The sequence below is a fragment of the Falco naumanni genome, chromosome 5, assembly GCF_017639655.2.
Source record: "Falco naumanni isolate bFalNau1 chromosome 5, bFalNau1.pat, whole genome shotgun sequence".
NCBI lineage: Eukaryota > Metazoa > Chordata > Aves > Falconiformes > Falconidae > Falco > Falco naumanni.
This window is the reverse complement of record NC_054058.1, coordinates 8,627,391-8,652,308: the sequence shown is the minus strand read 5'-3', so window position 1 is coordinate 8,652,308 and position 24,918 is coordinate 8,627,391. Positions and strand designations below refer to the sequence as shown.

The window sequence follows — 24,918 nt, the reverse complement described above, 5'->3', positions numbered from 1 at the left end:
CGGTTTCTTTGTCCTTCTGGATGTGGGTAGGAAGTTGAAAACCATCACTATTTAAGGGGTATAGCCTGTCCTAACAGCAAAATTGGCCGGTTGTTGGAAAGCTCAACTGAGAGTATTGAAGTGAGTCCTGGACAGCCCAGGTAGCTCAGCTTGCAAACTTCACTTGAAGCCAGCAGGTTTTCTAGGTGGGTTGTGTGCAGGCCCAGGCCCTGTAGTGCCTCCTGCCCAGAAAGGAAGAAGCTTCAGTAGCTGTGGGTCCAGGTTTCGTGACCTAGGAGAGGTTGAAACTAGACAATAAAAGGTTAAAATGAAAGCAGAAGATTTGATGGCCAAATTTTTCAAGTGTGAGCTGCAATTTTGGGTGTCTAGCAAGATATTTCCAATGCAGAAATAGGAAGTCCACTCAACTCCTATTAATTCTGATGAGAGCCGTGGCGGCTCAGGGTCAGTACTGATCAGTGCGTGGACATCCCACCCAGCCAGGAAAGGAACCACCAAGGCACCTCACCTCTGCAATGTCTTTCCAGTGTACATCTACTGGAAAACACACTTCATTTCCACATTGCATTGTCCCTCAGATTCAGTTTCTCATTCGTGTAGGCTGAGGCTGTGGCGTTTTAGATGGTGTGTTGACATCCAGATCAGTTACCGTGTGTTTCTTCACACACCTCAGGGAGGAGCACCGCAGCTCTCACTTCTGGAGTACTTATCATCCACTGAGCGTTTCCTCTTAGATCAGACCTGCAAAAAACTCCCTCCCTAGCCAGGTGTCCTCTGCTGGAGGCACCTTACCAATACCACAGTGTTCTGTTTTTTCAGGCCTTTTACTGCCCATAACATGGCCAAATATGACTAGTTGGTGACTGGACTGAGAGCTGACCAGAAAAAACTGCTGGCATGAGCAAAGCTTTACAGCCTGTAGATAGGTATCTTCCATAGGGGGCAAAATCAAAGCATCCTTCTGCCTGGCAGTCACTGTGTTTCCACTAGAGGACACCATCAGCACCTCGTCTTGGGGACACAGTCTTTACCAAGTTGAAGACGCAGGTTCCTAGTACATGCCCACTCACCACTACCTTCCCACTACCTAAATTACAGATGGATTGTCCTCTGCAGTCTAACCTCCTGAGGCTTTGCCAAGGCTAAGTGTTTCTGTCCCACATTCTGAGGGTGCTCTGTCATTTCCTTCATGATGGCTGTGAATTCTCTGCTCCATCCTGTTCAGCTTTCTGGATAGGCTGGAGGCTCCTGTGTTGCTCCTCAGAACACCTCCTCCGGTGGTAAGCCAGCCGCAGGAGGACAGCAGAGAGACCTGCTCCCACAGTGCCTCCTCCTGCTAGGAGAGGTCACAACTGAGTGCATCACAAGCTTCCTACAGCTTCAGGCTCCTGAGACACTCTCAGCTCGAGGAATTTCAACCAGGAACAGCAATGAGAGTTCTTTGCAAAGCATTAATTTGCAAGCATGGCGTTGTATATTTGTTTGATATGGTGGATATTATTTATATAAATAAAGGTCTTACAAATGAGCATCTGGTTTTGTCATTATTTTGGTACCATGTGGATGAGGGAAGTAGAAGTTGACACAAAGGATTGACGTGTCATATATGCTTCCTGATTTCTGGAGAGAAAATCTGGCACTATCCTATTAAACTGTCTTTAGCCTTTTCACCTATAACTTTGAAGCTGTGGACACCGTCATCCAGAAGATCAAGGCAGATAAAGTGTTCAGGCAATAGGTGCTTCAGAAATACTACCAAAAATCTGTGACGTAAATGCTAAAGTCATTCAAGATGCTTCCGTCATTGATTGCAAACCTGTCATTCTCATTCATGACTCCTAATTGACCAAAGTGGACAGAGAAGTGCTGACCCAACATACTTTACAAAACAAGAAGAGAAGCAGAGATGGAAAAAAGGTCTCAGTCTTGCAACCTTTGGTATTGGCCTGTACAACATCATTGTCCTTCTCAGTGAAATTGTTGGAGAGCTACTAGAAAAGGTAGCATTTTCTAAAAAAGCAGTTGAGACACCAGCTTCTGATTAAATGTTGACAAACATTAAGTTGAAGATACTTGTTGAAAACTTGTTGAAACAGGACAACTGGTAACGTTATACAATAGGAGAATAAATGCAATGAGAAACATGCACTGCATTCAGAATGCATCCTACGTTGCTTCTTCTGAATCGAAAGCAGACTGAATTCAGAGTGGACTGTTTAGCTAATCTATGTGATTTAGCTATAGGAATTTAACTTTTCTGCTGTAGAGAGTCTTTTTAATGGTACTTTTTCCATTCTCAAATACCAATACTAGCTATCGTAAGCTATTCTTTGACTTAGCATTATTAATTAATTCAACCTCAAACTCATTAGGTGTCTCTGCCAAGAGTACCTCCCCGGAGGATGACTGTTATGCAGTGACATTATTTTTTAAGCCTAATTTTTTTTTTTTATTTGCTTTGTAGACTGTGTGTATAGGGAACATTTCTCTACTGCTTATATACTCCTGAGTACCACTTACGTTTACAGCCTTACTGAGATAGTGGCTGGGCTGTTCAAGGTGTCTCCTTCCTTTATATGCACCTGGGAAAAAGCTAACCCCTCAAGGGAACCGTGGCAAATATAGCTCAGGCCCCATCGCCTGAGCCGTGGGAAATGGGGGCTTGTGATTTCTGGAAGGGTATTTCCTCCCAGGACTTGGGGAACAGCCAGAGCAGGGGCCCATGGTGCTAGCTGAAAACCTCAGTCTTACTTGGTCCAACATCCCATGGTTTGCAGCGATGAACAAGGCACAGATTCATCTGAACAGCTGTACAGCTGCTGCCCCGAGCCTTGCTTTCCACGAGTGTGCCCACCTCCCCATCCTCTTGTTACTCACACCCTAAGGACTGCAGCCACAACTAACAACAGGATACAAAAGATTTCCTAGCAAATCTGGCACAAACACGAGCTTTTGCCAGACCTGCCCCTGCGGCTGGCTGTGTAACGTTTTGGGTGGGTTTTGCACACTCAAGCTGTACACACAGTTAACTGAAAGCACACCTTCATTAGGGCACGGGCGCTACTGAAAACCATCCTGCCCATGGGCTGGGGGCAGCTCCTTCGTCCTCGCTGAACATCATCCTCTGCGGCTCTGCACGCAGCCACCTGCGTAGCAATCGGACCCTCGGGTCACATCCAGTCTTATGGCAACTGACGTGTGCTTTGTCACCCAGGGCTGGGATACAAAGACCCCCCTGCTCCGTGAAAGCTCCAACTCTGCACCAGGGCAAGGTTCAGGGTTGGTTTTTGATAACGGGGGAAGCAGGATAAACAGGGAATGGGATGGTTACTGGTTCAGTGTGGAAAACTGGGCATGGCTGCCATCTCCTGGTGCACGGGGGTGTCTGGGACCCTTTACAAGGATGTTGGCTGAAGGGATGTTCCTTGCTGCAAACAGCTCCCAGAGTCCGGCTCTCAGCAACCCCCAGAACATACCCATCGAAGATCAGGACACTGACATCATTCCCACAGCTGCACACAGCATTACTCCAGGTCAGTACACAGCAACCTTGGACATCACATTGCAATAATAAGAAACAGATTACCATTAAACAATGCAAAGACACACTCCAGGCTCTTGCAAATACAAGGGGGATTTTCAAAGCACGTCATGCTTCCCCACACCCCCCTGCCTTCTCCTTCCCCCACTTGCTCTCTCTCCCTCATGCTGGTACTTGGAAACCAGGACAGAAAGGAGCTTCAGGGTCTTAGAGTCCAGTGCCCTGCTACTTGCCCCTTTAGGAGTTTTTAGCCTAGATGTATTCATGTCCAACATTGTCCTCTAGCTCGAGTCATTTTTTCTCCCCTCCCTGGTGCTGACCCTTTGGTGTTTCTATGAGCAGAAATTTCATTATTTAATCACATATGTATTAAATATTTGCAGTGATGGAAATCAGATTTGGTTTGCAGAAGAAACGTGGAGGGGTTTGGCACCGAAGAGACTGTTCTGACAATGCCAGCAGTGATAAGCAGAGTCTCAGAAGGGGAAGGAGAAAGCAGGTTGCTGCAAGAGCCGAGGTCAGAGCAAAAGGGTAGGCACCAAACTGTGGTAAGTAATTTGAAGGCTGCCTTTGGCTTTTAAACCTATGACTTTCATCATAGGCAGGTTTCCCTTCAGGCTTCCAAACCAACACCAGATACAGCTCAAAGACCATTGCTGTTGCTGCTGTTGTCGTTATTATTGTGAAGCAGACCAGTGGAAGGACTGATGTGACTGTCAATGCTGACAGCGGTCACCTTCCTGCCTAGAAGGGGCCCGTCTCCTCACACGGGCGAGTGCACCCAAGTTCCAGGGCAGGGAGGACATTGATGTCTCCACGTTATAATCTTGTTATTAAATCACAGTTAAGAACTATCCTACTCTACAAGCTGGAACAGTGTTTTTAGCAGTCCAGAGGGACAGAAGGAGGTGAGAGTAGACCCACTGTTCTGCGGTTACCTCTATAGCCTAGTGTGGTAGATTCACCTCTACAGCCTAACACACCAGTAAGGGCACAGCAGGGATACAGTAGATTACAAGTTCACTCTGGCCACTGAAACTGGTGTAAAAAACTTCACCGGGCTGTCTTGGAACTGGCATGCTTCCAAATGGACCAGAGAAAAGTTTGTCCTCCTGCCTTCAGTGGGAAAGGGCTGAGCCTTCCGTGAAGAATCATACACACCGGCTAACTCACAAAGGTGAGTGTGCGCACTTCAGTTAATCCGGGCACTTCTGTGCAGCTGAATGACTTGGTGATGCCCAGAGCTGACACCAGCAGTAGCAGAACTGTGACCCACGACAGGGATGGGGATGCCAGAGACCTCTGCTTCATTATGCCCCGGTGTGCAGCTGTAGCAAGAGACTGTCCCCAGGAGGTGTGACAGGGAAGGTGGCAGCAGCAACCTGTGACTGAAGTGTTCACTTCAGAGTCAAGGCTCCACTGCGAGTACGTCACCATCTCTCACACTGCCTCGTTCATCATTTCTGCTTTATCTCCCTTTGAGATAGCCCTACACATTACAGGACCGTCACCGCTGTAAAGTTCTTGCCTAATGGGCTAGGATTGCTGCAGTGGATGTCTGCACAGGGCTGTGCTTGCTGGTTTGTGTCCTTTTTCACCTCCCTATATTTACAGTATTAACTTTCTGACTCTTGCTTCCCAAACAAATGTTTTAATTTGCTGTCCCCCGGATTTATGCAGTTTTCTGTCCAACTTTTTGTTTGCTTGTTCCTCCTTCGTAGAAGAGCTAGTCAGTCTTGCTACAGGTCCCAAAAGAGAAACACAGCAGCAATGGGTTCCTGAAAGAGAAATACTAGGGAAGAGAAGAACAAAGTGAGAAGGTGCAATACTTCTCATCTGACACAATCACAGGCCCCAGCTCTCTTCAGCTCTTCCTAGGCCAAATGCGGTTTCTGAGTATTCAGTAGCCCTTTCTGAAGCATAAGCAGCTACATTGCTATTCTGAGAAAGGAAATGAAGCAGGTTCTTGGAAATAGCTGAAAGCAGGAACAGCATTTTATGGATGCTTGAACAACTCCAGCTGGAGTGTGATCAAGGTCCCGTGGCCCCACCCCAGTACAAGTGAGTCCAGACAAGAGGGGTGAACCAGAGATATACCCATTTGCTCCATCCTTTCCAAAGTCAAAGTCTGACTGCATATTAATTTTAAAGTACAGAAACATAGTGGCACCTGCCAGCATTTTTTGGTTATTTCATGTGAACTAGCAATGTGTCAGTAATTTCCACACTGCTACGGGTAAAGCCTGCTTGGTGCTATGCTAAGCTGTGAGCAAGATTCTATGATGTTTAAGTATTTCTGGCAAGAGACACAGATTGGTCTTCAGGTCTTGCAGATTTTCTTAAAATGTAAGAGCTTCCATTTTGTACTGGCCATGGATACTACATATTGTTGTATAGCTTTGTGCTGTTGTACTTTGTAGATTCTCAGATGGAATTCAGCTAACTTCTGTGGCATAATGAAGTTTCAAAGTAAGACACAAAGGAAGGTGTTTGTAGATATATATATGTTGATTAGGCTCAAATCGAGCTGCCACGTTCCACAGCAGACCAGTAATTTCCAAGTTACGTTGCGGAATGATTATGGACCCTGGTGTACTCAGCTGCGTGTCGATCAAGTGATTTGATTTCTCCTTAAGGAAATAAAGACTTAACACTAAAATGGCCAGAAAGAAAGCATATGATATCCAGCCTGAGGTCCTGGACAGGGGGAAAAAAAACTTTAGTCATGCTATACATTGCTTGGAGTAATTTTATCTGGTTAATGTAGGAAACACTCACCAGCCAGCTGCACTCAGCTTTAGATACTCTCTTAGACAGCAGGAGCTGGAGCTGCTTCCTCAGCTTGCAACTTTTCTGGCTGTCTTGATTGTCTGCTAAACATCCAGAGACTGACATGGCCAAAGGGTGCCATAAGCCTTAATCAGCTAGAAGAGATAGGCATGGTTCCTACCAGCCCCTGCCTTATTCTTCAAATAATCATTTGTGCCTGCATGTTGCAGATCCCGGTAGCGGCACATTCTCCGGTGGGATCACACAATGGGCCTCCTGCTTGGAGCGGTTGAGAATTGTGAAACATGGAGCTCCCAACATGATTCATTCAGATGTTTTGCATTATTTGCAGTGCAAACTGAAAACTGCTGCGAGGCCCAGCACACCTGTATCTTCTTTTTGCCTTCTGCCTGTAGAGAGAGCTCAGAGCTTTCAATACCTCTTACCTCACCACTCCACTCAGTGTTTCCAGCTGGAAAAGCAGAGACTTTTTGCTGCATTCCCCAGGTTGCAATGAACAGCTAGGACTCCAGAGTGTGGAATTACATGGGAAGGGTATGTGCCGAGGAACGGAACAAGAAAAGCAAAGTTTTCACAAAGTTGACATTTTCCCTTTTATTCTGTTGTTTCTACAGTCATAAAAAATAGGGAGAATAAAACCTTAAAATGAAGCAATATAACCCTTAGCAACATAATTGTATTATATTGTAATAAAAGCAGTAATATTATAATATTACATAAGTACTGTAATAGCATAAAGTATTTTTTGAAACATACACACATAGCCATAAAAGTGATCTTCATAAAAAATTCTCAAAAGCAGAATGCATTGCTCCACTTCCTTCTTTGGAACAAATCAGAGCATGAAAAGTGTTACTCACTGGCCTCTCACGAAGGTACTCAGAGAATCTAATTGCAGAATCAGCAGACATTAAAGGCCTGGTCCTGGGGCATGGTCTCCATCCCCACTGGACTCTTGGGAAACCTTGTAAAGACCCAGAGCACTATGTCCTGGCTGCCTGACTGCATCATCCACACTTCCTGATGGCTTCTCATGTGCTCCTTCTGCTGTGTCCAATACTTAGCAATGCCTAGCCAGTGGTAAAAGCCTTCTCTAGTGGCAGGATGAAGCTCATCGTTCAAGGCTGTTGCAGCAAAAACTGCTAGGGAATGGCTTTTCCAGTCTTGAAAATAACCGTTTGATGCACAGAGTAAGCTTGAAAGCATGGTGCTGATGCTTGTTAGTATTCAGTTCCCTGGCAATGGAGGAAGCCCCTAGCAGGAGGAAAGAACGCAAGCATTAAAATTTAGATGCCAAAAACTTAACTTGTCTCTTCAGTATAATCCAGAGTTTGAAAATACATCAGAGAGGGCTCTGACCTATCTTCAGCATGTTAGGTAATGTCCCTTTGGACACAGCTTTCCAGACAACGGCGTAGCACCTCAGAATTTACTGTGCCATGTAAACCCCTCCTAGAAAGACAGACCACTCAGAAACAGGAGCATTTAAAAGGCGGCAGTTGCATAACTGAACGCAGGGGAAGTGGAGCTAGATCCTGTGGGAAGGCAGAATTTCGGGGGTTAGAAAGACCTTCTAGAGGTGTCTAGTCCAACGAACAACACGTTTGTGGTGTGGATAACTCCAATGCTAGATCTGGGAGCTCAAAGGGAAGTTCTCAGTGTGTCCAGGGATGGTCTGACAGCCTCTCTGGGCACCCGTTGCAGTACAGCACTGCTGTCAGGGGGGACTCTCTTTCTGCCCAGTTGGAATTTCCCTTGTTGCAGCTTGTACCTATTGCCTCATTTTCTCTCTGTTCAGCTTTGAGGAGAGTCCGGCTTTGTCTTCACTGCCTTTATGTAGTGGAAAACCGCAGTTAGATCCCACTTATCCTTCTTTTCTTTAGGTCTAAACCAGCTGGTTCCCTCAGCAGGGCAAGTGCTCCAGCCCCCTATTGCAGTGGCACTCCACCAAACCCTCTCTGGTTCCTCAGTGTCTTATACCAGGGAGGCCAGGACTTGAAATAACGGTGTGTATTTCTCTGAAGCATGTTGCTGGGACACACTCTCCTCATTACACCTCTGCATAATTAGTACAATGGGGCTGGGTGTTCACAAGGGCTGAGCACCTACTCCTTCCCATTCCTTCTACGGAGGGTCGGTGGTTGGTCAGAACTACTGATAATGCGCCTTATTCAACTTCATTTTAGTGGTGGCTTGAGTTTGGCTGAGACAGCAAAGTCGTGGAGCAAGTGCCTGACTACCAGCATGAGTGTCCCGGTGCCAGCTTCCTAGCCACCAGCATTCTGCAGTAATCCCACGGGGTTGCCAGGGCACAGGGAGGGACAGGTCATTTGTTAGCTGGCTTTTTAAAACCAAGAACTGAAGGGCATATTCGCCTTGTACCGCTGCCCAGGGAACTGTGCTGAGTCAGCTGGAGTTTGTCAGTACTCACAAGCATTTAGCAGACAGCTCTGTTCAGCTCCCTGCTAAGCATCACACTCTGCATTTAATTGTGCATCAGCTGCTAAATTATTTAATCATCTCAGACATTAGGGTACTCAGGAAGGCTGAAAGCCAAGGGAAAAATGTCTCCTAAATGGTTACATTGCATTAACTACTTAGATCAGCTGATTGGATGATGCCACTGACTGCATCCTTCACCTGAATGTCTTAGACAGAATTAGAAAGGTCAGGTCCTGAGGTATTAAAAGACCTACATAAAGTTTGGGATGGATAGAACTAAAATGAAGTCCAGTGTATACCTTTTCCTCATCAGAAATAAAACAAGGCATTCATAGCATCCTACAAACAGCTTAGTTTTTCTTCTTCTAGGCTTTAAGCTCCTGCCTGTATTATGTAGTTCTGTGCATTCCTTCCTCTGTCTCCAGTGGTCCATTCCACTAGCCCCAGTGCTACATATTGGGACCAGTCCAAGCAAGAACTTGCTTGCCCCACAAAGGGTGACTGAGCCAGCAAGTTAACTCCAGTCCTAGTCTTCTCTCCTGTTCAGTAGACCACCTTCTCTTTCCTATATAGTAGGATATCAGACCATACAAGTAACTTCTGCAGTTGTATGGATTGCAAGAAATGGGGAATGCAGATCTGTTAAACAATACTCTTACATGTAAGCTTTGATCCTGAAAGGGAATCCACCCATCCAGGCTTTTGAACTTGCTCAGAACTTAAATCAGTGGCCCTGTCTTGGGAGGCAAAAGGAGTGTACTTGAATCATGTTTACACAGCTGAAGGAGCTTTCGGGATTGAATAGCTCTGGTAAGCTGCAAGCTAATGAACTTGTAGCTGATCCATGTAAAGGCTTAAAATTATTTACCCTTTCCTTTGTAAAAAAAGCTAAGAGTATGTATTGCTTTTAGTATTGCTTAATCTCTTCTCTACTCCTGGCCACAAAAGCACAATGTAACAACAGCATAGCCCTTGGCAATCTCTTGCCCACTTGGCCTTCTGTTCATGCAGCATCAAGCCCACGCTTGTTTTTCATACTATTGTTTCTGCCCACACCATTACCAGGACCCACCAAACCTCTTTTTCCTAGGATTTTGCGTTACTTTTCACTCTCAGCATTTTATTCAAGTGCCTACTAACCCAAAGGATATGAGACAGCTCTGTTGAATTCAGAAAGATGTATGAAGCGAAGCTCAAGGGCCGATAATCACCTTGTCCATGTTCGTGTGCAACAAATGTTTTCCAGCAGTAACTGTAGTCTGAGAAGAGAGATACTCGGTCACTCCTGATGAAAGACATGCCCATTTCTTTCTGCATGAATATTTTAGCGAGTCACTTCTTTCTCAGTAAAACAATGCTAAAGGAAGATATTCATCTGAGGGTATTCACGCAAGGGAGCAATGATGACTTGCAACTACGCAAACAAGTTAGTGGAAAGAGGAACCAAAACTCTACAAATAGCAATAGGTTGAAAAAGGAGAATTGCCGGAGTGAGAGAGATTACTACAGAGGCTTGGGCAACCCGTATCACAGATAGCACACCAGGACATAAAGCCAGAGCACATTGGCCAAGGGAGAAGTAATCAGTGAGTGGCAGGCTGCTTCGCTGGTAGGGACTGGGAAGGGAAGTGGCACGTGCAATCAGGGCTGCTCAGGCATGTCTTTTGGCAGACTTGCACTTGATCACAGAAGCTTTGGGTAAGACAATAAACTTCTTGCTTCGATCATGAATCTGTCTGACTTATCTCAATGATCAAGGAAAACCTGGAGTGAACACCCTAACATTTAGCAGTTCATATTGATCTTAGTGTTGATAGGGTGGCCGGAGCTCCTGTTAGTGCTCTGGTGGTGTAATCCCAGAGACAGATTCCCCAAGATAAGCAATGTCCCTTAAGTTCACATTTGACATGGTAGGTTTTGTAGCTGCACACTCCAGTAGTAAGTACCCAGGCAGATATGTGAGAAAAATCTCTTCAAATGTTCATTACTTTCTGTAGCTACTTGTCTGGACTATTTTTATAGCCAAACATTGACAGGCAAGGAAGATGCACATACAAAAAGACATACATGGAAGACATGTAATCTGTGATGCATCATCTGAAAGTCTCTTTTAGATACGTCTCCTTCTTTTCTCCAGCTATCAAGGGAAACCCCTTACTTGCTGCAGCTGGCAAGCTGATTTGCATATATATGCTAAGAGGGATGGGTTCTATCTTTATCTTATGGGCAGGCTTTTTCACTGTACATAAAGGAGGCATGGATGGCTAGAGAAAGACATAACTGTCCTTGTTCAGATTTGGCAAGAGGAAATGACCATGCTGGTCCTGCTGCTGTATGGGACCGGGGAAGAAATAAGGCAGAGGAGAGTGGCATTTTTGCACTCTCTAGTCCTCTCCAATGCCAGCCATCACTGCTATTACAAAGCACAACTGCTTGAGAGTGCACATAATCCCAGAACTTTCCATCCAACCTAGACAAAGCCAAAGAGTAGTTGAGTTACCTGCAAGATTCATGATACGTATAGTGACTCCTGTCCGTGCCAGGTTCCTGAGACCTTGCCGGTTACGGATATCCAGGTGCTTGAACAGCTTGGCTGCATATATTTCCAAGGTCACGTTGGGGTGTACCCTCAGGAAGTCCAGAATTCTTTTGGAGCATTTCCCACAGGGCGTAGTAGATAGGACCCAGGTGATGGAGCAAGAAACTGATGGCGTGGCCTTGAAACAATTTTCCAAGAAGTTGACTTCAGCATGTTGGCTAGAATTGTTTGAGCACCAGTTCCTCCAGATGGTACCTCTCCTCCACTTGATTTCATACAGCAGGTAGACCACTTCTGGATGGTGATCAGGCAAATAATTTCTTTTGAAGTCATTTGGCTGTATCTTCCACCTGTGACAAAAGTACTAGCAGTGCAATCATCCCAACACTTCAGTGATGTTTGGTCACATTGTGCAACTCTCAACATCAGCCAAACCTCCCATTCTCAGCCTTTCCCATCACAAATGAGCAGCTTAGAGAATTGCAGTCTAATGATCTAACCCACAGCACCTCCTTGCAAGATGTTGGGAGTGTAAGCAATCCCATCACCACTCTCAGATCAGAACTGGTCAAAGTAGTAAGATAACTGGAAAGGAAGATCAGGGGAAAGGATGGTAAGAGGAAAAGAAAGCACAAGGCTTCTTAGCTTTGCCTGTCTCTAGAAATTGCTATTGGTCCCAGGCAGCACATGGTGATAGAGCTGTAAGTCTTACCCTTGGTTGTTCCTACTGGGTGCAGGATCTATAAAGAAAAGATTTGTGAATCACTTGGGATAGTAGATCAGAAAACAAAATTTCCTCTGCACCTTCTGTCCCGGGCACTTTCAGTCTATGCACTCCCTGCACAGTAGGATAGCCACTCTGGGATGCAGGAGTGGTGGAGTTCTACCTGGGAACTCACGGTTGTTTAAGCTATGCTGTACATGAACCCTTGCTTAATTTAACACATTAGAGTTGATTGTGATCTCACTCAAGTTTAACTTCACTGGTTTCAGCAGTACCATGTCTGCTTTTCCCTGACTAATTGAAGAGCAGAATCAAATATCTTCTCCCTTTGTATCTTCCAAACACTTCTACTAGGCAAAACTTTAGCTATTTTCCTGTTGGTACTCCTAATGTCAATCTAGACAAAAACATTTTCACAGCCAAGGGTTCCTCCTTTTCTTCCTATGAAACTGTTTCAAAAGCTGATAGAGGTTTTATCAGTGCCAAGGAAAAAATACCAGTGCAGAAAGGAGGGTGATTTCTAACAAATACCTGTGGGGTGGCATCAGAGACCTGTCTAATTATACACACTGTATCTCTCATAGTGGCAAAGAAGCTTGACCCTATGACTCCTTCATACCTTCCCAGCTGAAGTTTCTAGATGAAAACAATCGCAGATGATCAAAGCTAGTTATTTCTTTTGTAAAAGTCCATCCATAGCAAACTTAAGGAACTGAGAACACTCATTTTGTTGAAGAAAATAATTAATTTGCTTAGAATTAAATACTAAAGGCACTTTTCCATAGCTCTTGGCTCTTCAAATGAGGACTTCTGAAATATACCCAGTGAAATTACATTTCAGCAGGAATAAAATAGTCTTCCACATCAATAGAGACCTGATCAGCTCCTTGCACAACCTTATTGCACTGATAGTTTAAAAGGCATTTTCTAATTTTTTATTGCATTAAAACCAAAATAAGTGAAAAGATAAGCCAACTAATTTACTCCATTCTTAATTGCCTTTGAGATCTCTTTCCACATCAAGAGGTCTTTTGGCTTTTGAACTCTTCCTGCCTAATGTCACATCAGGGTTAACAAAATTACATCAATATTTTGAAGCTGAACCTAAGACTCAAGGTAGGGTAATGCATTCAAACAGATAACACCCACAAATCCACACAAAGTGTCTCCTGTGTACCTTCACGTGCCAGCACACACATTTGTCTGTACCCACCTGTTCCTTAGATATAACTACAGTAAATAGCGACACTGAACATGGAGAAATAGACCAGCTTTTCACACACATGTACTTACCTCTGTCAGTGACAGCAGCCATGGGTAATTCTCAATCTGCCACCTCTTGGATGATGGATGCGCCTTTATTAGTCGTATGTTTGTTTCGGTTTCTATTCCCAAAGACTGAAATCGGGGTGTCAGTAATGTTGCTCAGCCGAGTATTTCCTCATGGTGACTTGCTTTTACGCAAATGAACTATCCCACTGAGTGAAACAGAAAGTAAGATCCTGGAAAAAAAAAAAAAAAAAAAGGACTGCAAAAGAGTGGGTCTGGGGATGTAGGTAAAGTTGCTTGCTAGAAGCTGGAGTTATTTGATGAGCTGTCTTTTTTGCAGTGCAGGACCACAATTGTAATTCTTTATTACCGCTAGCCCCCGGGCAGAAAAGTAACTCTTCTCTGGTCACCCCAATGCACCAAGAGAGAAAGAGCATCTACACAAATGGCATTAAGTCACATAGCTGTGGCGTGGCAGACAACTTTTCTGGCACTTAGATAGATCATCAGAAAGTTGAGCAGAACCAGGTGGAGTGGGAAACAGACGTCATCTGCAAAGGCTTGTGCTTTTATGGATCTCCAGCAGGTGGTGACGGTTACTGCCATTTCCCTTCATGGGACCATTCCGTGGAGTTCCAAGGACCACTCCCGCACCCTTGAACCTCAAGCAAGGAAGATCCTCAATGTGTGTGGGGGCACATTTACAGCTGTGGTCAGCGACTGGGGAGATGCTCAAGCTAACTCGAAGCAAGCTGCCCAGCCTCCAGGAGAGCTATGGTGGTGGATAGCTTGTTGTGGGGGAACACCCAGATATTCATGAAACTTCACAACAGAGAAGAGCTCTGTACTCATGTGGACGCCTTGGAACCAGGACCTGAACCAGCATGTGAGGATCTGCAGAAGCTATTAGTCATGGCAGTGCAGCTCTCTGATGTAAAAGGAACAGACTTTTTCCAGTGTCCTGAGAAATCTGCTCAACATTGTGCACTGGTCCTCACCTTCCTGTGATCCGTTCTGTAACTCACACAAGGTGCAGCAAAAATTATTTCCCATTTCACCTGAAAAATGAGTGAAACAATGCTATGCTAGTTGCTAGTGAGAAGCTTTCCTCTGGCTGACACACCCCAAACTGGCTTGCAGAACAAAAGGATTGCAAAAGAATTCTTCGCACGGCTTAGCTAGAAATGGCCGTGCTAAGTCAGTTTCTGTCAGAATTCCCCCTGGTTTTGTGACACAAATATTTTGTGGCTTGATGCAAGCTGCAGAAATAGATCCCTGGTGAGCCACCATCCAGTAATGCACGCTCCCTGAGAACAAAGCCGTCGCCTTCCTCAGTGCCAAGTCTGGCTTGGGACTGTGAAGCCAGGAGAGAGATTTATTTGTACCCTCTGCGGCCAGCCCTCAGTATTGCATTGTCAAAAAATATTCAGTTCCCTGCAAGGGCAAAGCAAACAGAAGTGAACACGAACAGTGGAGTACGGGCTCAGGAGGAGTTCGGGCACTGGCAGGACTCGGTGAAGGAGGAGACATGGCTATCTGGCAGCGCAGGGCCAGCACAGCATCTGCCTTCGGGGCCTCTGCTGCTGCAAGGTCTGCGCTGACTTCACCCCACAGAATTGTTCCCTAGCTGTTGCATTAGTTCATATCTGAGGAAAAGTGAATGGGATCAACTCACTCAGAGGCTTCTTGAAACAAAAAAATGTTTTACCAATGTGTTTTGGAGTTCATGGACATGATACTCAGTAAGGCCAGAAACGCATCAACACTAAAGTATTCTCTTCATTTCCGTCTCTTCGCAGCAGATATATACAAACATGCAATTGTAAATTAAGCTTTGAGATGCTTAGTCAGAGCTGCAACAAATGGCTTGATTAGCAGCAGTACTCAGTAGCAGTAGTTCCTGGTATAAAATCAGCCATGCGCCACAGAAAGCAGAGACACAAAAAATCAGTCAAAGCAGAAGCAGGGAATTTGCAGTGCAACACTTCCAGGTGTTTCCAGGAAGTTGAATATGCTCTATGAGATGGTTCGAAAATGGAAAGGGGAAAAAAAAAAAAAAAGAAAAAAGAAATGCCATTCTGTTGTTCCTCCTAGCCTAATATAAGGAGAGGAATCCCTCTCAAATCTGGCAGCTGGTTTAACCCTAACAAAATCAGGAAGACAAGGTTACCTCACAAATGAATTTTCATGCTTCTAGAACTTGTACATCCCGTCTATGGGGACCAGACTTCAGAGGATGATGATAACCTCCAGAAGGGTGGTATATCTGGGTGGGAAAACTTTCTTGGCCTTTATGAGCAAACAGCAGTAACCCAGTATGCCTTTAGGTTGCTACATGTCCGTAGCAAGGGTCACATATATGTGTTGGACCTCATATTGCTCAGTGTGACCAAAATATTTTCTTCTGTTTTTTCCTCCTGTTCTTACAATGTAGTATAATTTAGTTTAGCTTTGCAACTATGTTGTTTTTTCTTTAATCACTATGGAGAGATTGCTAACCAACTTCAGTTGTGTAATTTTATGGCAAGAGGGAAAGAGTCATCTAAAACTTGTGGTAGATGAGAAGACTGTTGTACAGGTAACTATTGAAACAAACTTGGTCTCTCCACGTAAGGGAAGTAAATTGAGGTTCAGTGTGCAGTCAGCTGTAACCATAGGGTCAACTATTGTTTGAGACCTCTTAGAAGACTCTAAAGTACCTGTAAGGAGCATGCGTGACATTTATTCAACATAGTACCACCTACTGAATGAGTATGTATGATTTTTCTGAGAAATATAATGCATAAACATATGTGTGGACTACAGAATTTTGCATGAATGAAACATATGGCATGCAGGTCAGGTGGAGTGAGCCCCCGTGTATTCCAATAAAGGAATGCCTGCTTCTTAATTCTATATTGGTGTTAAGGAGTTTTCTTATTCCCATTTTCAGTGACACTGTCAGTTATCTCCCCTTACAGAAGTTGCTTAAGATAATGTTAGAGATAAATGTGAAGGTGGTTTGTAATGCTGAGCTATTGGTAACATCTGAATATATCTCATCCATTCCAACAAATGGATATTTTTTTAAAATAACCACCACCCTCATATGCATACCTCCTGAGCATAAACGCATTTTAGAGGAACATACACAGCAAAGGGCTCACAGAACGGTGGGTGGACATACACTCACTCATAACTCTTTTAGCCACCAAGTTCCTTAGACCTTCAAAATAATATTCCTTTTTGTGGTAGCAGAGCCATGCTGTATACAGATGACCAGATTCACAGTTTCTTCAGAACACTTTGCAGGGGGACTCCAGGACATACACTAGGTGAGAGAGAGGTGGACAGAGCAACAGGGAGCTAGCTCAATACAGATATCTCCTGGGAGTAACAGTCCTGCATGACATATATTATTATATATGCATGTCATATTTGCATGATATATATGCATGCATACATGCATGACAGTATTACAGTAGTGGCATCTACTGGATGTGCCACCCTTTAACTGACCTCGCTGAGCCAGCTTTGTCTTGAGAGAGCAGGCACGTCGTTTGCAATTTTTCTCAAATGTCTTTTGGTTTATCTGACATTCGGAACCCAGGAGGTACATCTGGTCATGCCAACCCCAGCGTCACACTGAACAATTTTACTCAGCATAAAACACAAATTTGAACCGAGACAGAACTTATAGAAACAGAAACATGTGGAAGAAATTAGGAAAGACAGGCAGGTTAGAGAGAAGAAAGAGAAGCCCAGAAGAAGGGAAGTTAAATCAGACACCATAGAAGACAAAAAGTGACAAGGTTTATATCAGCCATAATCCTAATTTGCACATGTCTGAGGATTTTACAGGTACTGAGCTTTCTATTCTCTGGCTGAATGATCTACTGGAAAGAGGTGAGAATCACCTGGTGGGAGTCTGGAAACAAGGGGGAAGGCAAAACTTAGATGTGACTAAAAGCTTGGGGCTCATGCCACAGAGGCTTAGATCTCAGTCTCCACTTACAAACTGCCTCCTGGACTTAATTTGGAATGGTAAATTTTGTGTTCAAGTGTTCTGCTGCTGGGGTATTTGACAGTGAAAGGAAAATCCACTGTATGTTTGTTTGGATTTAATGGAGTTGTCTCAGTAGATATCTACATTTTTATGGGGGAAAAAAAAACCACTCAGAGCCTTTGGAGATTTACTCTGTGAACTTTAAATTTTAAAAAGAGCTAAAATGTGTCTCTGTGTGTCTATGAATATATATGTACAAGTACACTCACACAGATATTTACATATTTGTGTATGCATAATAATGCAATAATGCATATAAAAAGTTGTAGATACAGAGATACACATCCTTAGCAGCATATGAGTTTACAACTCTGACCCATAAGCACACCCACCCATGGCCTTTTTATCTCTCCTTATACTTCTACTTTCCTTTCCTCTGCAGGTTACACAGCTGCATCATACTTCACTGAGACTCTCGTTCAGTTTCCATATGTGAAAACTGAAACGTAAGAGGTAAGATAACTGATGAAGCCCTGCTAATGCTGGGTGAGCTTTATGAGTCTGACTCTGAACAATGAAGTGGAATGGCAGCCAGCCACGAGGGTGTGTGGGTGAGCCCTGACCCAGGCAAGGTGGAGAACAGGTAGTTAGTGGTAAGGACTTACCTGTGTGCTTACCTCAGTAATAATTTTTCTTAGCTAAACATCCTAATATCCTTGTAATCTAATGTTTTCATATTAATTGGTGAGGCTATATAAATCAGAGAAGCGGATCAAATATATTTCATGGGGAGTCAGTGTGAAAAAAAGAAAAGCTGCAAGTGACCGTATCTGTATTTTACAATATGATTTTCTACTCTAAGCAGTCTTTCTACAGCCATCTCACACTACTTTGCATCACAGAAGTGCTGTATTTTTATCTTTCTGGTTTTGCCACTTTTCTACCTCTTTGCTTCAACGTATGTGCTGCCAAAGCACTTGGCAGAACAATAAATATCCCAAACCCAGTGGACATCCGAGTGTCCATACTCCTTTTGAGAGGCTGAGTCTGGCATACAGTCATCACACAACTGGCATGGTTTTAAATAGCAAGGGGAACAACAAAACCTGGTGGGCTTCACTTGAGAGAAAGCAGTGATTCATCTGTTCCTTTTCTATTACTTGTACTGGAGAGAGTGTTCAGAGTAGCTCCCGGAACTTTCAGCACTGAGCTATTATTGCTCAATGGCAGCCATATGGTTAAGCTCTCCCCAGAATTCACCTGTAATCTGTAGCTCCCATGGGAGGTTGTCCTAGTTTCAACTGGGAGAGAGTTACATTTCTTCTTAGTAGCTGGTGCAGTGCTGTGGTTTGGATTTGGTGTGAGAACAATGTTGATGGCAGGCTGATATTTTTAGTTGTTGCTGGGTGATGTTTATCATTATCAATCAAGGACTTTTCAGTTTCTTGGGTCTTGTCAGCAAGAAGACTGGAGGGGCACGGGAAATTGGGAGGGGACATGGCCAGGATGGCTGACCTGAACTAGCCAAAGGGATATTCCATACCATGTGACACCATGCTGAGTATATAAACTGGGGGAAGAAGAAGGAAGGGGAGAGATGCTGGGCGTTATGGTGTTTGTCTTCCCAAGTAACCATTACATGTGACGGAGCCCGGCTTTCCTGGGGATGGCTGAACCTGCCTGCCCATGGGAAGTAGCGAATGAATTCCCTGTTTTGCTTTGCTTGCATGTGGGGCTTTTGTTTTACCTATTAACCTATCTATCTCCATGTGGATAACTGGCTAGCTGAAAAAGTTCACATAGACATAGTCCAGCTGGCTGGACAAAAATGCACATCGCTCTCAGCTTATCTGAAGTAAAGCAAAAGTTACACAATAAGAGGAAGATTGCGGTGGGAAAAGAATGTTGCAGGTGGGAACAGATAACTACAGAAGAGAAACTAGGGGCGGGCTTGGTATTTAGGCAACTAACCAATAATGAGCTTAACTTTTGTAATATATATGAGCTGATTATAACAAGGCATAAAAGGTGACTGTAAGGGACAATAAACGAAGTCTGCTGATCACTCATATTGAGTGACTGTGTCTTCCCTTCGCAACATCTCAATCCATGAGTTTCCTCACTTTCACTCTTCTGATCCTCTCTCCCATCCCACTGTTGGGGGTAACGAGTGAGTGACTGCCTGGTGTTTAGTTGCTGTCTGGGCTTAAACCACAACAGAGGTAGAACCTCCACCAAAAGTAGAAAATGTCCCCCAGAACGAGGCATTAGAACTGTTGGGCACCATCAAGGATGGAGTCAATTTTCTTCACAGCAGCCTGTATGGTGCTGTGTTTTAGCCTGGTGACCAGTGTTGATAACACACCAACTTTTAGCTATTGCTGATCAGCACTTGCACGGTGTCAAGGCTTTCTCTGTTTCTGACTTTGCTCCCAGGTGGGTAGGCTGGGGATGAGCAAGGTGTTGGGAGGGAGCACAGCTGGGGCAACTGACCATAGGGATCTTTCATGTCACCTCACCATATGCTCAACAATAAAACTCAGGGAGATTTTTTCTGAAGTTGCTGTTGCTTGGTCACTGGCTGGTCATCAGTCTGCTGGTGGTGAATGACTGCCTCTGCATCATTTGGGATGTCTTCTCTTTTTTTCCCCTTCACTCATTAAACTGTCTTTATCTCGATGCATGAGTTTTCTCACTTTTGCCCTTGTGATTCTCTCCTCCATCCCATGGGGCAAGGAGAGGGGAGAGCAAGCAGCTGTGTGGTGCTTAGCAGCCTGCCAGGGTTAACCCACCTCACCATCTTATGTCCACAAGTAGGCTAGAAATCCACCCTACTGGGCTATCCACAGGTAAGCTGCTAAAGAGATCTTGTAAGATCTTCAAAAGACTCCAGAGACATGGGGTTGCTCTGCCAGGATCTTCATGATTCAGGCCCTGTGTTACTATGTAAGTGGTCTCTCCATCTAACATCCAGCTAACATCCCTTCTCCTGTCACTGGCATGGAGCAGGACTGTGAGATAGGAACCTGTGTGTTTAAGCAGCAGTAAGTTCTTTATGTATTCTTTATAGCAGAGGCAGGACAACCTTCAGGGGACTGTCCATCAGTAGTCTTCACAGTTTTGAACTTGAACAGTCATGGCATGTGGTGCAGATCCAGGGGACACATGGTACAGCTGTGAGATAACCCTTTGAGGGATAAGATTCAAAGAATGCAGCTGAAGCAGTGGGTCCTGGCTACCTTTTTCCAGGTTGAATCTGTTGCGTAGGCCAGACAGCAGTGCAAGGAGAAGCCGCACCTGCGGCAGTGATAGTTATGGATTGTGTTCTTTGCATCTGAATAGATCTTAACAGAAGTGAGGGATTAAAAGGTGGATATGGGGCTAAGCAGTGTTTGTGAGCAGCAGATGCCAGAAGTGGAAAACAAATGAGATTGGAATCAAGATGTAGCAGGGAACTGTGAGGGTGGGAGGGCAGACCTTACACCCCAAAATCCACCTGAGCTGTCATGGTTCTCTCAGATGAGTACACCCAACCGTAAATGCTCATCAGATCCAGCTATGAAACTGGCCTGAAAACAATCTCCAACTACCCAGATAGGCTTGTCCCTGGTGCTATGGATTAGGCATTTGCTGATCAAGATGTTGCTATGGAAAGACCTCACTGTGGGGTAGACCCACAATCCAGATGGTAGTTGTAAGCAGATGGAGTTACGGTACAGTGTCTCAGCAATCTGCCCTGTCACAATTTTCCTGTCTTATGTTAGAGAAGTCATACATGATGCTGACAGAGAAGCCCTGCCAGATCTCACTACTACAGTTAAGACAGATTGCCAATTTGGAGGCTGACACAGTCACTGCTTGTCTTGTAAGACAGGCAGGGCTGCAGGATGAGGAACATACCCATCTGCACGCCCTTTGCCACAGCCTACTGCCCAGTCCACAATCCATCTTCTTTCATCAGAGACACTTAAACTGAGACTCTCTGCCTCCCACCACCATGGCTAAGGTTCAAGGATGAAAGGACTTCATTTGGCAGGAAAACTGCTCTTGGTTTAACCAGATACATGGTAGCAGTGGATGCGGTGTAAACAAGGCGATGCCAGTGCAAAACACTGTGGCTCTGCATCACATCTCTGGGGCTACAGATCAGGAAGCAGAGCTGAGCCAGATTCCCAAAGCCACTTTGGGGAGATGAAACTGGCTGCTCCCTGGGTCTTTTCAGAGCTCCGGGATGCCACCAAGTGACCATCCAGCTGCACAGGCGGAGTGGCACATATAGAGCGTGCTGGCATAAGAGCTCTTGATCCGAAGGAAAGAGTCCAGGCCAAAACAGTGATGGAGCTCAAATTCCTTCAGTGCCCGAGAGATCTGAGCCTCAGCAGAGATGCTGTGGGGAGGGACACAGACAACAGCTAGCAGCAATAGCAGCAACTTTATCCAGTCAGGAAACAAACTGTGAGAAGAGCAGTTGTCATGCTGTGTGACAGGCAGGACGCTGGCTTGGGCTGGAGCTGGAGAAGATGCGAGCAAACCAGGTAGACAGAATGGGGTGCTGGAGGAGGCCTTACTCTACATATCATCCATAACCTCTAAATGGATGAGTTTAAGCACAAATTTCAGTCCACAGGAGACTAAAACGTCACATGCCTCAAGCAGGGAACAGAAAGTGCAAAGGGACTAGCAGTGACCATAGAGGTGCTACTTGGGACTGGATTCAGGACCTTCTGTTTCTCTGTACATGCCAGCTACAACATATCCAAGTACAGAACACCATGCTTCAGACCCAGGATCTTTTTCCCAGCCTCATATGCATGTGCCACATGGTTAAATGGCAGTGCTCCAGCCAGCTATGGCAGCAATAGGAGTGTTCTCCTGTTTCATGACTTGGCTTTTGTTTCTGCCAGTTCAAGAGAGATGATTTCTGATTTCTAAGCTACTATTGAGAAATACTGCTTAGCTGCATCATTGATATTTGGCCTATCAGGTCTTATTTGGTGTGTTTGGTTTTGCTATTACATTAGATACAGCATTCTGTATTTCATTTCCTTGTTCTCCCTCCACACACACCCACCCCGGGGAGAACCGAACTGACTGTGAGGTCTCTTCTTGCTTACTGTTTGACCACAGACTGATTTACTAGGCAAATGTGACTCAAAAAGAACAACTTGAAATAAAAATGTTATCACACTGTTATAGATAAGCAGAATCTAGACAATTGACCAGGTGTCCAGAGCCACTGTTTTGTGTGACCAAGTCACAGCCACTCTTGCCAGACACTGCTAGGATGCTGCAAGGGCCAGCTGCTCCCTAAGGGAAGGGGAGTCCCGTCAAGCAAGATAAAGCAGAAAGCAAGGAAGGAGCCTGATAGCCAGGGCCCATTCCAGTGTACCTAAAAAAAGAGAGCAGGGCAGGCCTAGGGCTAGCAGCCAGGATCAACCAGGAGTCCAGATTTTCAAGCAAGTTACAATCATAGAATCATAAAATCATTTAGGTTGGAAAAAAACTTTAAGATCATCGAGTCCAACCATTAACCTAACACTGCCAAGTCTACCCTAAACCACGTCCCCAAGCACCACATCTACACATCTTTTGAATACCCTGGAGAGCCTGTTTCAATGCTTCACCCCTTCAGTGAAGAAATTTTTCCTGATACCCAATCTAAACCTCTCCTGGTGCAATTTGAGGCCATTTCCTCTCGTCCTGTCGCTTGTTATCTGGGAGAGGAGACCAACACTCACCTGCCTGCAACCTCCTTTCAGGGAGCTGTAGGGAGCAATAAGGTCCCCCCTGAGCCTCCTTCTCTCCAGGCTAAACAGCCCCAGTTCCCTCAGCTGCTTCACATCAGACTTGTTCTCCCAGCCCTTCACCCGCTTCGTTGCCCTTCTCTGGACACGCTCCAGCACCTCAAGGTCTTTCATGTTGTCAGGGGCCCAAACCTGAACACGGTATTTGAGGTGCAGCCTCACAAGTGCTGAGTACAGGGGGAAGATCCCTGCCCTGGTCCTGCTGCCACACTATTTCTGACAGAAGCCAGGATGCTGTTGGCCTTCTTGGCCACCTGGGCACACTGCCGGCTCATGTTCAGCTGGCTGTTAACCAACACCGCCAGGTCCTTTTCCACCAGGCAGCTTTCCAGCCACTCTTCCCCAAGCCTGTAGTGTTGCATGGGGTTGTTGTGACCCAGGTGCAGGACCTGGCACTGAGCCTTGTTGAACCTCATACAATTGGTCTCAGACAATCAGTCCAGCCTGTCCAGATCTCTCTGCAGAGCCTTCCTGCCCTCAAGCAGATCAACAGTCCTGTCCAACTTGGCATTGTCTGGAAATTTCCTGTGGGTGCACTCGATCCCCTTGTCCAGATCATTAATAAAGATGTTGGACAGAACTGGCCCCAGTACTGAGCCCTGGGGAACACCACTGGTGACCGGTCACCAACTGGATGTAACTCCATCCACCCCAACTCTTTGGGCCTGGCCATCAGCCAGTTTTTTTACCCAGCGAACAGTACATCCATCTGAGCCATGAGCAGCCAGTTTCTCCAGGAGAATGCTGTGGGAGATAGTGTCAAAGGCCTTACTTACTAAAGTCTAAGTAAATGGCATCCACAGCCTTTCCCTTGTCCACTAAGCAGGTCACCTTGTCATAGAAGGAGATCAGGTTAGTCAAGCAGGACCTGCCTTTCAGAAACCCGTGCTGACTGACCTTCGTCATCTGGTTGTCCTTCTGCACATGCTGTGTGACAGCACGAAGATGATGTGCTCCATAACCTCCCGCAGCACCGAGGACAGACTGATAGGCTTGTAGTTGCCCAGATTCTCCTTCCTGTCCTTCTTGTAAGTGGGCCTCCCATTTGCTAACCTCCAGTCAGCCGGGACCTCCCCAGCTGGCCAGGACTAATAAATGATTGAAAGTGGTTTGGTGAGCACTTCTGCCAGCTCCCTCAGCACCCTTGGGTGGATCCCATCCAGCCCCATAGACTTGTGTCTAAGTGGTGTTGCAGGTTGCTGACCATTTCCCCTTCGATTATGCAGGCTCCATTCTGCTCCCTGCACCTGTCTTCCAGCTCAAGGGGCTGGGTACCCGGAGAAGAACTGGTCTTACCATTAAGAACTGAGGCAAAGAAGGCATTAAGTACCTCAGCTTTTTCCTCATCCTTTGTCACTATGTTTCCCCTCACATCCAATGAAGGATGGAGATTCTCCTTAGCACTCCTTTTGTTGCTGATGTACTTATAGAAACATTTTTCTTGTCTCTTATGGCAGTAGCCAGATTAAATTCTAGTTCGGCTTTGGCCCCTCTAATTTTCTCACTGCATAACTTCATGACATACTTGTAGTCCTCCTGAGTTGTCCGACCCTTCTTCCAAAGGTCACAAACTCTCCTGTTTTTCCTGAGTTCCAGCCAAGGCTCTCTGTTCAGCCAGGTTGGTCATCTTCCCTTCCAGCTTGTCTTCCAGCACACGGGGACGGCCTGCTCCTGTGCCTTTAAGGTTTCCTTCCTGAAAAATGTCCAGCCTTCCTGGAAGCCTCTGCATTCAGGACTGCCCCCCAAGGGACTCTCAATCAGTCTCTTAAACAGGCCAAACTCTGCCCTCCAGAAGTTCCAAGGCAGCAGCCCTGCTCATCCCCC

General features: G+C 45.4%; 1 protein-coding gene across 7 annotated transcripts; it reads right to left on the bottom strand.

Moving 5' to 3' along the window:
* Window positions 1-1,593: 1,593 nt before the first annotated feature.
* LOC121089467 (C->U-editing enzyme APOBEC-1-like) lies at window positions 1,594-13,511 on the bottom strand. 7 transcript variants are annotated; one of them, XR_005828220.1, is made up of 6 exons: window positions 13,330-13,511; window positions 12,025-12,052; window positions 11,274-11,662; window positions 9,914-10,032; window positions 7,691-7,866; window positions 7,495-7,585 (listed from the first exon to the last, which is right to left on the bottom strand). XR_005828220.1 is itself a non-coding variant. In XM_040596715.1 (5 exons), exons 1-5 carry the CDS (start codon window positions 13,349-13,351, stop codon window positions 3,535-3,537), a joined length of 573 nt encoding a protein of 190 aa, XP_040452649.1. In that variant the 5' UTR covers window positions 13,352-13,510; the 3' UTR covers window positions 1,594-3,534. The 7 variants fall into 7 exon arrangements, 6 of the variants coding, with proteins under 6 accessions (XP_040452649.1, XP_040452646.1, XP_040452643.1 ...); XM_040596715.1 differs by lacking the exons at window positions 7,495-7,585; window positions 7,691-7,866 and adding an exon at window positions 1,594-3,549 and having other exon boundaries at window positions 13,330-13,510; XM_040596712.1 differs by lacking the exons at window positions 7,495-7,585; window positions 7,691-7,866 and adding an exon at window positions 3,561-5,333.
* Between the last annotated feature and the right edge of the window lie 11,407 nt (window positions 13,512-24,918).